Genomic DNA, 15,540 nt, shown 5'->3' with positions numbered 1-15,540 from the left:
TGAAACATGCAGTTTTGGCTAATGTAAGATCATTTAGTGACCCAGTGAAGCATGCACAACCAACCTATTGTCTGTAGGTACCTCAAAATGACAGGCAAACATAAAAAATAGCAATAAGTACAGTTGTGTATTTGTAAAATTAAACCTTCTTGCATACTAAAACCCATACCTGTAAAGAAGACACTTATAACTTACTGACTACTGCTAGGTTGATCTTCTTGGTCCCCTGAAGCTCGTTTTGGTTCTTCTTGCTATTCTCCAATTCTTTACTTTCTGTACTGTGATGGAGGTTGGCAGGAGAAATCAGTAAGAGCTGCAGGGACCCAGAAGATCCACTCTCCTAAATAGAGACCAGTTTTCTGCAACAGGGCAAATTATTCTTTACAGGTACTGATGTTAGGGTTTTATAGCATGATTGGGTCCTTTTAATAACATTTTTAAGTGCACCTATTTTATACACATTATTCTGAACTATTTCGACCTCTAGTAAGCCCATGTGCAGCAGCATTCAGAATGGAAGACAGAGGAACATGTTAAGAGAAGAGGTGTGAAACTTTGATTGGCAATATAACCTACATCTTGGTCTGTACTTAGACACCATCTGCCCTCAACATACATAAGCTACGCTCATTGTGGCATGATTATTTTAGTAAAGAATTAGAGGTAGCATACTCTTTCTATTTAAGCATGCACACAACTTAATACCACCACATCTAGTCAAATTTATGTTTCCTGAACAACAGCAAGTCTTTCGACTCCTCACAACATTGCCTACACATGCTTCCCTCTATAGTTCCCTTGCTGATCCTGATTCCTGATGTCCTGGGGTTGCCAGAAGATAGATATAAAATATGAGAATTTTGAGGTTTGGGTTTACCCCTTCTAACTCTGCTGTACTTAGTCCACAAGGACCGGTACAGTAAATATACCCAGGCATGCATTGGTAAATAAATCCATTGGAATTAATGAACCAGATTCACACCCAAACAGCACAAACATAAAATTAATAATGCCTAATCTGAATTTTGTGCTACCTTTTTACTTAGTATTTGTGCGTTTTTTTTCAATACCAAAGGTTTAGATTATCAGTTTGGGATGACCAATGCTACGAACAAATGGAAGATGACACCTGGGGTTTACATGATCCCTGTTAAGTATTTCTTAACTTTGTACCATATAAACATGTAAACTATTCAAATAGTTAGAAAAATACTTTACACGAATAATAAACTGCTAGGGCACAACAGGGTTTGTTTAAACTTGGAGGATAAGAGAAAAGGGGAGAAGGTGGGACGATGTGGGCAGCCAAATATACTCTTTACTGCTCATATTTTCTGCTTTCTGTTGATACAAAAATGAATTAAGGTAACTTTGAGGTTCTAGCCAGACAGTTTTACTTACCAGTTGTTTCAAACCAACACCAAATGTTCTACCAGAATCTGATATCTGGTTCAATAACTGATAACCAGGGCCATTACTTCCAAAAAGACTTTGCCTGTTTTAAACAATGTTTACATTCTGCCAGGCATCTCATGACAAAAGGAATGTGCATGGAATCTAGAGACTGACAAATAATGGGCTGACAGTAGCACTTTCAATCATAGATCTGCAAAAACTCAATAATTTCCAGCAAGCTGACATCAAGCAATGCAAGCAAAGCCATATATTTGACTTATGGAACAAGCGTACACGAAACCAGATGAGCAATGAAAGTACCTGTATGAGTAAGCCAGAGCGTCTGGAAATATACATTTCATCTTGAGAAGATATTAAGGTATTTATATGTACATTAAACAATATTTCGAAAAAGGAAAATTGTTTCGAAATCATTAGATTATTTTACTTTAGGTTTCCATGGTTAGTATTTATTAAGACATTAAAACAATAGACGATTGTCGCTGGAGACAAATGATTGAATCTGGTATGTGTACAGAGGTCCCCCCCATTGCTGTCGATCGATTCATCGGACCAGACCAAAGAGGGAGGACCGCTGTAGTTTTTGATGTAGTAGGACATTTGGGGGTGCCTCCCTTCTATTCTCCCCTCTTACAGTGCAGTGTACAGCGCTACCTCATTTTACTTTACCTGGAAAAAAAATTTACCAACAGAAGATTGTTTCTACCAACATTGGAACACCAACAGCTTGAATCTTTGGGCAGCATTTTATCAGCTTGTATGGATCTGGCACCCATTATTATTATTATTATTATTAATAATAATAATAATAATAATAATAATAATAATATCTTTATATTACTGATCATTGGCCTGGTATCCAGCCATGTACTGGTAGGTTGATTGGGCTTTTCTGAACTGGCCTTTTAGTGTGTGTAACATGACCACTGGAATGTAAGCTCCAATGGGGGACAGGGACTGAATAGTACTATAGACTTGAAAAATATATACATACTGCTATATAAAGTGAAAATAATGGCCAGATGTTTATACATTATATCTATCTATATATACATATTTCAGAGTTAAGTCGTAGCAAGTCTGGCAGTGTGGTGGCCAAAAAATTGATTGACTATCTATATTGATGTGTAGTTATGTGCTTTGTTCACATAATGGTTGTTTAACATAGTGCTGTGTGCAGGCCGTTTGTTTTACAGGCTTTATGGGATAACATAAAGTTAGTTTAAGCTTTTACAAAGTGTTGTATTTTCATAAGCAAAGAAAACACAATAAACTGAACACACAGACTGACATTTACCCAGTTTATGTCATGAAACACAAAGAGTAATTCTTAGCAAACATGACATCTGCAAAGTCAGATATACAGCCTTGTAAAAGATTTTATGAGAAGATACGGTATACTGCCCTGCAGAAGATAGCATTAATCCCTGAGAAATAGGTATGCTTACATATTCAGTTAACATTGCAGAAAATGCTATCTAAACAAAAGATTTAATACATGATATGGTAGGTAGAACTATTTCTACATACATCGCAAACAAAACTATGGCTTGGAAAATGGAAAATAACTTTATGAGGTCAGTCTACCCAAAAGGGTATTGTAGGATTAAAGTAGACTCCAAGTGATTTTTCCTTAAATGAGCAATAGGAGGCAGAATATTTAAAATTACAAAACCTGCTGTGACAACTATGGGGGAGTCCCACTCTAAAAAATATCATCTTTATGTGTACTAACCCTTTCATAAAACAGATTAACAAATTAGAAGGGAGGCAATATTGGGTCTTGCTAAACTATGGATCATAGGAACATGCCATACCATGTGCTATGTCTTTTCCTTGATCATTGGGATGCCTATCAGATAGACAGGACAGGCAGAACAATTGACACTGACAGAGAGATAAGAAACTTTACAGGCCTAGTTAAACTGTATGAATTGAGACATAATGCCAAATAAATTGAAAAATATATATGGGGTTTACCAATGTTTACTTTGCCAACTGGTTGGCAAGGTACACAACTGTAAGACCTTTACCTATATAGAGCAGGCAGCTGGCTAACAACCAATGGTTAATATTGTAAATATAGGGTTTTGGGAGAGGCAATAAGTTTAAAAAAAAACAGTTTTCCCATTGGCAGGTTGTTACAGGTAGTTCTGTAAGCAAGGTACACAGTGGACAATGGCATAAGGGATACAGAAATTCTTCAACCACACCATACAATGGTAGGAAATTTTTGGCTGTTAAATTGATTTTACAATCTTCTTGGCTTGCGTGCATCAGCAATAATGCTATCTGATTCATTTTTTGGGGTAGTTCTAGCAGCACTACATGCTTTCTCATCATGTGGTGATGGACCTGTTTTGGCTGACATCTAGAAATTGGCCAGTAGTTTACATAGTCTGCCTATGTTCAGATAATACTGCAGCATAAAACTGGGCAGCAACAGGACATATTATAAAGGTGGTTTAGGTGCACACTCATTTTTTCAAATGATGAAGCGGCATGCTACTAGTAAATGGCAGTAACATTAACAGATGGTCCATGCTATGATTTTAGAAATAGGTTCTATCAACATAAAAAAAAACATCAAAAAACCCCCAGAAAAAAACAAAAAATCAGATTGTCACCCCTGAAACAAAAGCCCACTTTTTTTATAAATAAAATCCAAATGCAATGTAGTCACAAACCTGTAGCTCATCTCTAGGCACTAGAATAAATGAAGAACGAACATTCCTCATATCTTCTGATCAGTTTAGTTCTAGCTGTGGTGTGTCATATAAATAACCTATTTTTTCATAAATAATTGCCATGAATTCCAGGACCTGACAATGATGTATTTCTCTTCTCCTGCATTCCTTTCAGCTGGTAAATATAACAAAAGTTCCAAATTCCACCTTCAGCAGTTACTACAGTTCCCAAGGCTCAGTAGATGATTTATGGTTTTCAAAAAAAGGCCCGCAAGTTTAATAAATATTCTGGTACATATTTTTATCAAGATAATATATACCCATTGGAGTAATGAGGAAAGGCTTATGTAAATGAAGATGAGCAAGATAATAAAATGTATTTATAGCCCAAACCTTTCATTTTGGACTTTTATTGGAGCAGAGGAGGGTTAAACCTCTATTGTTTTTGTTTTCTTTTTCTTTGGGTCTGTGCCCCATTAGGAAGATTTGCCTTTATGTGCGGTATCAGAGACAGAAAAGGTGCAAGGAAATCTCTCTAAAATGGGTCACCAGAACATTTGTCCCCTTTGGAAGAATACTTCTCACTAACTTCTCTGGTAACAACTGTAACAGTTTGGATTTCCCATAATTTTCACAGAAAGAAACATTACGTTCACCCATCTAAGAAACACACAGACTTTATAACCCTTCTAACATTCAAAAATTATATTAAAAGTTTACACTTTAATCTTGATTATATATTCCCGTGGATTATGTACCTTCTGGCAAAGTAATGCCAGATTAACATATCTATTCCTTTAATTTCTCGGGCACCAAAACAAAAGTATATTTCTATTAAAACTTACAATAACACTTGAGCAGCAAACTCTTCATGATATATAAAGAGCACTGTATATATGAAATGTCTCATTTATATTTGTGTACACAGATTCTTTGTTTGGCCATATTCTGTATATTAATCTTCTCTTTACTGTGGGTTGAATGGAGCTCAGCCAAAACCAGAGAGCCCATTGTGTACGGGGGTATAGAGCTTTATAGTGCATACAAGTAGAATATGAATTAAGAATAAATTATGAAAAGGCCATATAATGAGGCAAACAGACATGGAAAATATTCATAAAACTACACGTGCATACAAGCTCTGTGTGCTTTGAGTACCATTCACACTACATTGAATAGAGTTTATCTCAAAAAGAACATGGGTTCAAACAGAGCACCTACACAGTGTGCTTGGAGACATCAAAGGATCCAGTATAAAGCTGCGTACACACTTCCAATAATTATCATTGGAAACGAAAAACGAACGACTGATCGGCCGAAAATCGTTCACAAAAAAGGTGACCAACGACTGGCCAACAACGCCGATGAAGGAGGATTGTCATTGGAAATGAACGACTGTCACAGCAGATCTGATTGGCCGACGATCGTTCGCTATCTATCTATCTATCGTGTGTACAGTCATTCAGTGATTGTGCATGTTTCTGCAATACACTTTCTCCTTCACATGTCACTCCCTGCATTGTTCAAACAATTGTATCTAGCATGTGTACACTATTGGTGGATTATTTTTGAACAATCGTATCGTTACAGCATGTACAGAATTGTGCACAATATGATCGTTCAAATATAATCGTGCATAATCGTTGATTGGTCATAATCGTTCGTTTTCTAATGATAATTATTGGAAGTGTGTACCTAGCTTAACTCTACCCCTTCTCATATGTTCAATTCATGAAAGGACATGTACCCAAAATAATATCTTACAGTTAACTTCATTGCTCATCCTCATTATTAGAATCATAACGCAAGATATCAAAATCATAGCAAAAATATCCTCCAGATTGCATAGATTTAAATATATATAAGATTTGAAAAAGAGACAGCACCCATTGGTAAACTGGAATTTATATTGCAGACTGAGATCAGCAGACACTCAGAGAATGATGGAGTTTGTGGAACTTTAATATCTTCCATCTTGAGGTCCATCAACCCCTGCTTCATTTTGTTCAGATTGCTTGCATTCATTTGGACATATTAGGTGTTGATGCCAGCATACTGTCTGCAGAGCTCTCAACTTTTTGAAATGGGAAATAGGGACATCGTCTTGCAAAACATAAGCATAGGGGTCTTCGACATGCCAATGTACATGAGCCATGAAAAAATATTAATCAAATATCAATCAAAATACAATAAACTCACAAATGTATTTCTTGTGTGTTTAAAAAAACAAATACAATAATGAAGAAGTTGGATAAAAGGGGTCACTATTGTGGAGGTTTTCCAACACTTTATTATTATTATTATTATTATTATTATTATTGATTTATATAGCGCCAACATATTACGCAGCGCTGTACATTAAATATTCCGGCTCTCTAAGAAGAATACAGATGACAACAAAGAAAGAAGAATGAGAACTTCCTGCCTGTGCCTTCCTGTATGGGGTTCACAAGGACAGAAAGATAGGGAACCCCCTTCCACAAATAAAATTATAAAAAAAAGTAATTCTCTCAAACTTTAAAGCCCTAACCCTAGCCACAACTTTTCTACAGTTTTGCAGAAACTAAAGCAAAGCGTTATACATATAAAATGGAGCCAGACAGCAATACAATGACATCTTGTCTGAAAGAGAAGATTGTACAACAACTGCACAATGAGACTATAAAATGTAAAGTCATCTTTATATTTTTGCACAATTAGAAGAATGAATAATTGGATTGAGACATGGACTTTCGTACAACCCAATTACATGTATATTACCGTTCGGTTGAGAAATTCAAATCTGTTATTTGTTATTTTCTAAGTTTGCTATTTCATCAGTAATAAGCTTTAAAATTCTTGTTTTTCTTTAATGGTGGTGTAGATTTATGGTCTGTTTATTTTGTTCATTTGCGCTGATACCTGATTTTTGTTTTTGTGGTTGAGTGCAATAGATGGCAGCTACGATTTAAGATAAGAATGAATAGTATACTGCTGGACGGTGAAATGAAGGGGTTACACTTTGTACACATGGCCTCTCCTGGAATATCCCAGCTGTACTCCTCCCCCACCTTTCTTCTAAACATTTTTCCCAATGCCCATTTTTTTTAACAAGCTCTTATCTCATAAATTAACTGAGTGCTGGGGATGCCACATATTTGCAGACTGCCGTAACTCTTTCCTTGCAGAGAGGCCAGTTTCTAGTGAAACGCCAGCCAAGGGTCACCCAGACTCACCCTGCACCTTTTCAACAATATGATGAACCCAGGCGGGTACTGTAAACACTCACAAACAGCCTGCATTCCCAAAATGCTGCCAGCTCTGACCTTCCATCCTACTGAACACCTGAACTGTGTCACATTCTGACAGCCCTTCTATTACATGCAGGGACTGTTGTAGACAAAACAGACTGATCTACAAAGGAGGATGAGAAGGAATTAGCAAAATCTTTATGGATTGCTCTACTGAAAAAATGCCAGGCTGGCTTGCAACTTATAAAAAATCAGCCTTGTAGATGATCTATACTTGGTGGCTCATGTCTTAATATACTGCCTCTTTATCTGTAATTCCTGTACATCACCAGCAGGAGCAACCACATCATGGGGCAGGGGTATCAGGCCTGGGAAGGGTGGTGTGCAGGCCACTGAAAGGCAAGTAAAGGTGATCTTCTTTATGGGGTTGCCTTTTTTAAGTGACCATTTACCACTCTTTTTCCCTAATTTTTTTTTTTAAGAATTCTTTAAGACTGATATAGGTTTTTATGGACTACCTTGTTTCCAAAACAAATAAAAGTTAATTAGTAAACCACTAAAAGAAATTTCGGCAGGCTCCCACATGTTCTTCTGGGTGAAGCTACTGACTCCTATGCACCTTATCATGCTATGCCTCCAGCATTTATCCCTAATAGTAAAATCAGACTAGCAGTAAAAAAAAAACAAAAAAAAAAACATGGATGCCTACTAGCTACCTCTATGTGCCTAAGAGCAGTAAGAGGAGGAAACTGCTAGGCTTTTTCAGACATATGCAAATGCTTGTTCTGGCTTCCTAGCAAAGCAGTGTGTTTTTTTTCACTTTCGTTTTTGATATGGAATTGAAAAAATGACTGCAAACCCTAAAAAATAAGTGCACTATGAACAAAATTTTTCTTGCTTACTGGGTATTGTGAGTGTGCAATGCCAGAGGCGGGGGTATCACTCCTCCATTCACCAATCATGAGGCAAAATGATGGGTGTGTTAATGGATGTCCACCAATCAGATAACTGGTCACTTCCCCAGGTACATTGAATACCGGGGCTTGCAGGGCACAGGATCGCACTTCCTATGTACCACCTCCTAAACAGGAGCTTGAACAGTCGCTTAGTGATGATATCAGCTATCATTTTGGTTCATCAATATCTTAGTTTATGTATTAAAGTATAACATTTTTAGAGCTGAAATCCACATGAGTGAAGAAATATGACAGTTTATGTGTGAAACGGCACAAATATTTCTCTGCACAAAGGATGCTTTTCTGTTTGCTTTATTCCGTGCATAGCGGCCCTCCCAAAATGAAAATTGTGAACACACATTTGTTTCCTCTACATTATCATTTCACCATGTTTTAAATGAAAATGATAGCAATGACTTATAGGCTGGGTGATGCATGTCCCAACCCACAGTAGAGAAGAAGGAAGGAAGATGAAAAAGTCATCCTGCTAATCACCAAATTCTCCCAAACTCTTCCCTATTGGTTACACCGCACCAATCATGCACTGACCCTCCACACATGACATATTGTAGAATACAGAGTGGTGCCAATTAAACAACATGGCTGCTGTACGTATGTGCTACTCTATTGGCTATATAATCTGTTGTACTGTATATAGATGATTGTTTTTCTTAATTACATTAGCTTTTAGTGTATCTTAAGATAAACATTTTCCTCTCAGATGGATCAATGAATTGGTAAGACCCGTCTGCTTTCTTTTTTGGTATTTGCGTCCTCATTTTGTGTCCAAATGAGGAGAATTCCACTGTGACACAGGTATTACCAGAACAAAAATTTCCTCATTCTTACTGTTGTGGTAACAGCTTTAACATTTTGGGTCCAACGACAATGGTCAGCTGGACAAATAGAAGGGCTGAATCACTGCAAGTGGACACAGACAGCAATAAAACTTTGCAGGGTTTTAGGAACTTCGGAGCTTGGTCAGTGGCTTGGAAGTACTGGGACCCTTGGAACAGATTGATTACGGGGCATCTAGCATTTTCAGAAGGAGGAGTCCTCAAGGGGTGTCTCTATATTTTCTTTTAAAACACAAATCATAATTTTTTTGTTTAGCTAATGTATTTTTAACCAAAGATACATTAGATGTAAAAAATGTATTACTAAAAGTGCTATCCTAGGCAATCATATGTGTCCAGACTTTGGATGCAAAAATGTAACCAAGATCAACAACCCATCAAAAACTAGATATAATTATACACACACAAACATATACCATGGGGGTTTACATATAACCATTGTTGGGAAAAACTAAATTTTCATTTAAAGCGTACCTAAACTCAGAATTTTTACTTAGACAACCCTTTTAATTAAAGTAAAAATTTTGTTTGTTAGTGTTTTTTTTTTTAATGAATGGGAGTGCAGAGCCTTCCAGGATACATACGTCACACATCCCAGGAGGCTCTTGGCTGCTCCTTCTGCACATGCCCGAGGATACTTTTCATCAATAGGGAAAACATTTGCCGATCTCACGCATGCGCAGTGAGATCAGCAAGTTTCTTCCCAATCTTCATCACCCGATTTTGTGTCTGCACAATCGGGTAACATAGGAAGAAGAACACGGAAGAAGAGAGAAGAAGATGGTGGCACCTGGCGCTCTCTCTGCACCAGGCCGAAGACAGATACCGGGACAACACGGGACCCTTCCGGCGGATAGACTGATCTGCGGGATTGAAGTGTCATTTTTTGTGTTTTGAGTTAGTATTAGGTTTACTTCCGCTTTAGGATATGTAGGGGATGAATAAAGATTAAGTAGAGATAAATAAAAACCTATGTTATGTGTGTGTTTTTGTGTGTCCCCTTTAAAAGATTTCACTTCCTGTCTTGAAAGTTCATCAGGAAGTAATAGGAAGTCACTCCATAATGTGATAGATCCACTCTTACAGCATTGTTACTGGAACAAGTGTTCCTATCAGTTTCAGCGTCAGCTCAAAATTTTAGAACAATAAATATCTAAAAGAAACTTTTAAGGCTTCAGTAATTATACTTAGATGTTTTATACAGTTCACATAGAATTATGTCCAGAAATTATCAAGAAGGACTCCAGTTAGTGATACCAATCTTTCCAGTGGCCCCAGATGAAAAGACAATTTTCACAATTACCACCAGTGTCCCCCCTTTAGCTGTACACAGCTATGTTGGTGCCTTTACTCAGAATTATTCTAAGCATGCAGCCTATGAAATACTGTGACCTCCTATATTTCCAAGAGGTCAAATAGTGTTTCACAGCAGGTGCAGGTGAGGATAAGTTCTATAAGCCCAGTTCATCAAGGTAAGGAAGCGAAGGTTCTCCCGGTCCACCTATTCAACGTAATACTAACTTCCAGTCTTCTGGCACTAATAAAAACCACAGGCAGTTGGCCAAACCGCAATCTTCACCAGTCTCAGCAAATTCACAAAGAATAGTATCCCATGAGTGAAAAACGTGCATAATCCAAAATATGCAGATCACTAAATTTTATTGAAAAAACAAAAAATATAAAGGTATACCAAAACAAACAGTGTGCAATCACTTCAGCTCCTCCTTACTTGTTTCGACCAACAGGCCATCATCAAGGGCTTATTTTCCTACCATGGCGAGCTCTAATTAAAGTTTAAAAGGAAAACCACATGATTATTTTATTCAAAATCATATTCCGTGTTTATTGCCTTGTTTTTTCCCCGGGAAACTATTTATTCTGCAGATAGGTAAAGACCAGGATGTGTTGCTTATTATATTACCTGCCGACAAAATGCTTTCTTTCACTTTCATTATCCAAAGATTATCAGTAGCTTGAGAATATATATTTTACCAGGATAATACACACAAAGTAATAGTCCATAATATAAATATTTTTGTACGACTCACACATAGGTATACTATACTACAGGTGTATCATTATATTGGACACACAAGGTGTGAAAATGGCATAATGCAGAAATTACTGGACATTTGTTATCCTAATCAGAATTTATGATTCATGAACATGACACAGTGAGTGACATATTACACAGTAAATGAAGTAAAAAAATGTCAAGAACCTCTTAAGCTGAGGTTTTCTACTATCTATAAAAAGTTTGTTCACATCATTTGTAGTACCTTTGTGGCTCCAAACTAGAACAAACATAGAATTACTCAATTTACGTTGAGTCAAGAGGAAGAATTGTAAGTTGTATGACATTCATTTTCACATAAATCATAATAGAGTTTTGTTAAATCTGAACAGAGAAGCTAGAAGAAATAGATCCAAATACGATCTTAACCAATTATCATTATTCAATAAGCAACCCTATTTTTTTACAGTTTGATAATATGTTGTCTCAGACTTAAAAAGAGCAATTTACAGCCAAGAACCCTGCGATTAACCCATTCGCATATACATTTAAATGTCTGCACATAAGCCAATAATTTACCATGCACCATAATACAAAAACACAATTGTATATTTACAGTATAGAGTAAAAAAAAGAAGCAGTAAATCTATAACTCTTATTCGTATGATTTTGCAATGGTATGTCAGATGGGTATTTATTATCATATGTTTGGTGGCTCAACTGAACCAATCAATGCAAGAGACGTTTACCCATACAGGACAATGGGATAATGGTGATCAGACAGCCAGTTTATCCTCTGGTAACAACTGCATTGAAAATGAAATGTATTGTATAAAACAAGTGACAGCAAGCAGTTAACACTTTCTTCTAATCTTGCCTTGGCTAAAGCTGGGCATACATTATGTAATTTTCTCTAGATGGTCCTTTCAATCAATAATACAATCAACATATGAATTGATTTTTAGTGATCAACTACAAATATTCAATATACTGTCTACTTGTTCAAGAACAGACCTGTATTAAAAACCCAATCTTAATTTATTTTACCGTAGATCAACATTCAAATATCAAGTGAAAATAGAAAATCACTTTATCAATCAATTTATTAACAATTCAATATTTTCGTCTAATTGATCAAAAATGTGGAATAGTGTATGGCTAACATTATTATTATTATTATTTTTACATAAATCTTAAACTGCATACCCATGGCACATTCTGATTGTACACCCTCCAACAATTACGCATTGGAAGTGTGGCCAAGCTAAATGGCTGTTCAGGTAGAATCTTGTAGTTGTTGGCAAATCTAACATTGTTGTACAATCACATGGCAATGTATGTGATCAGCTTCCCATACAATCCCTCCATCATACAATTCCATAAACACTAAAACTTTCTAAGTACATTGTTATAAAGTAACTTTGTGATGTAACATGTAATACTAAAAATAGGCATCTTGGAAATGGCAAAGTGTATGGTGCATGATTGTTCCAGTATTTTATGATGATTGGACAGATGTGCAGACAGAACACATGGCACATTGGAAATAGGAAGAATATTTCTACTTCTACCTACTGAATTTTTTTCTGATGTCTGTCTGGTGCAAATATTGCTTAAAAGGAATAGTTCTAGACAAATCTTGTCAGGTTCACGCTGCTCTCTTATCTTGATGGATAGCTGAACTCTATATAGTTTCTGTTTTACCTTTATACTCCATTCGACAACAATGTTGCTTATATATTACTGTGCTGTGATTGTGGCACTGGCAAGTGAAAACCATGTACAAAATCTCAACAGTTTTACAAAATTTTAGAAAGGTAAAAAGTTTTAGATTTAAGTGAATTAAAATTCAAAGTCATGATTTTACTAAATATTCCATAAATTCATATATAGGTCCGTACTGCACCCTACATACGATGTTACAAAAGGACTCCATTTAAATACAAGCTCCTATTCTGGATGGCTGCATGGTAGCACCATATTATAGTGTTATTTTAGGACATAATCTGCATTCTAGTTGCTAATATTAGAACCTTGAAAACCTGAAATCTCTGTGATAGGTGATAGCGTTGATTGGCATATATTTATTTCCTTTTGTACGGAATAATATCACGGTAAACGTACACAGATTAATACAATAACAGTTTTTATGAACACCAAACAAGAAGGTTTGAGGATTGTAGAGTTTACGCAACCACCTTTCCAGTAATTGTTACAGAATATTTGTTCCTAATGCTTTTTTTTTTTTAACCTATGCAGCTTTTTTTTTCTGATTCTACATTTTTAAAATTACACATATCCTGCTTTGTAGGTCTAAATTTTATATCCAAGTCTTTTCTTTAGGCAAGTACACATATGAGACGTTCCAATAAATATATTAGAGTTTTACAGTTTCAACCAATCTTAATCTTCAAATTATTTATGTCACATGCACTAAGCTAGCTTTGTGAAAATTCTTTGGGTATGAAACTTTATAAAAAAAATGATAAAAGTCAAAAAAAGACAAAAGACAAAAGTCTGTTCAAAAGTAACCCTAATAGTAAAGCAAAACAACTAAAAGGACTTTAGTAAATGTTTAGAGTCACATTTTTTTAAATAAAAAAAATAAATAAACATCTTTGTACAACTGATATATTATTATATGTTATACTATGAAAAGTTTTAATGAACCTTTAGATATAATATAAAATAATAGGTGATCCTAAATTTTAATAACACATTTCAGAATAGGTATAGAAAATGCACCTTAGACGTTTATTATGCATAATCAAATACTTAAATCATTTATATGACAACAAGAAATTATGGAATTTTACAAGAAGTGAAATTATACGCAGTTGAACGCCGATCAGCTGAATTCTTATCTGTCGCAGTGGAAAAACAAAGGTGAGATTCTGTGACGTTGTTCCATCTAATGTCTAGGGTTTTTTTTTTTTTTATTTATATAGCATGGACATTAGAAAGTAAGGACACTTTGATCACGTTGAATCTCACTCTTTATATAAATGTAGAGAAAATAACTTTTACTTGAATTTAAACTTTATCTCATCAGATGAGACTGAATTGATGCTGATGGGTTGATGCATGTGCAATCATTTTGGCTGTAGCCATTGGTAGCTCAATCAAACAGATGCTCATCATACATAATATTTTCTAATATCAAAGGTTCATCTTGATGACCCAGCGTGACCTCAGGCCTATTTTGTTAACCTTTTTATTACCGAATTATAACTGACAATTCTTGGCATTCCACTAAATTCTTCTAGGTTGCACTAGGTTAAAATAGAATCAGCTTTTCACTATGAGCTATTTCAAAAAAACATATTCTATGGCTAAAGATGGTTGAATGCCAAGCCCCATATAGAGGACCAATAAATTTGAAGGCATTTGGCGTTGTCCTATAACGCAGTTGCACACGTCCCCAAGTATTTTTTTTTCCTGATTTGTAAAATAACCCCCAAGGCAAATTTGAACATAAAATTACCTTTCTTGGAGTCGAAGATTTTTTTTCAATTGTATCGGCCAGGATGATACCCACTGGGGTCACATATATTGCGGTTAAAAATATTTCTTACCTTCAAAGAAACGTTGTAAAGCCTCCGTCTCATCCACCACTTCCATGGCTCTATCCAAGAGGTACCCAAAGTCCTAGGGCAGTGCAGTCCAGGCTGCCATGAAGTTACAGACCATGAGGAAGGGAGCCTCAGATCTTTCCAATGAGGGTGTGAATTGGTAGTGGGACACACCGCTGACAATCGGTTACACAGGTCACTCTAAAGCACACGGCTGATCTCTGCCAGCCAGAGAAAAAAATCAATGCAGTAGCCTAGCTCCAACCAGATCCTCAGCTTCTGAATCCAATGTTTTCCCTATGATCCCAAACTTTTCCTCATTAACTCTCTCTCTGGGAAATGTCTGCTTCAGAGCAGAAGATCATTCAGCGTGACTTTATTTAGCTTCTTTTCTCAGGGACCTTAAGAGCTCTCCTTTCTCTGGGTAGTGTCAGGGTTAGTATAGCAGCTTGTCTCCCTTGTGCTCCTTCCCTGGGGAGGATGCTTCTCCCAGGATTTCACTGCCACCACCTAGTGGTGTAAAACAAATTTTATCATGATATCATCGTTTACCAGGATAGAATTGCACAAAAAGGCAATGATAAAAGAAGGAATTTCTAAATTTCAAATAAGATCATAAAATCCTTAATTCATTTTTTTTTATTCAATTTCTTAACACCATATAAAGACTGAATATGTGTTGAATGAGCATTGAGTAAGTATTCTTAGATTGTAAGCTCCCTCCTACTGTGTGCTACTTCCGACACCTCTTAGAGTATAAACTCTTCTGACCAGGGTCACTATCTGTCTGTCATTTATTATTATTATT

At 36.1% G+C, this 15,540-nt stretch overlaps 1 protein-coding gene across 3 annotated transcripts in view; it reads right to left on the bottom strand.

Annotated features, from left to right (window-relative positions):
* MYRF (myelin regulatory factor) overlaps window positions 1-15,166 on the bottom strand; it is an 85,668-nt gene extending 70,502 nt beyond the window's left edge. For all 3 annotated transcript variants that reach the window (XM_072421767.1, XM_072421769.1, XM_072421770.1), the window contains exon 1: window positions 14,736-15,166. In XM_072421767.1, coding sequence (XP_072277868.1) covers window positions 14,736-14,781 — 46 coding nt within the window. In that variant the 5' untranslated portion in view covers window positions 14,782-15,166. The remainder of the gene's footprint in view (window positions 1-14,735) is intronic.
* Window positions 15,167-15,540: the final 374 nt, after the last annotated feature.

This window comes from Pyxicephalus adspersus, chromosome 9 (genome assembly GCF_032062135.1).
Source record: "Pyxicephalus adspersus chromosome 9, UCB_Pads_2.0, whole genome shotgun sequence".
Lineage (NCBI taxonomy): Eukaryota > Metazoa > Chordata > Amphibia > Anura > Pyxicephalidae > Pyxicephalus > Pyxicephalus adspersus.
The sequence above is the reverse complement of the archived record's forward strand: the minus strand, read 5'-3'. Positions and strand labels throughout refer to the sequence as shown.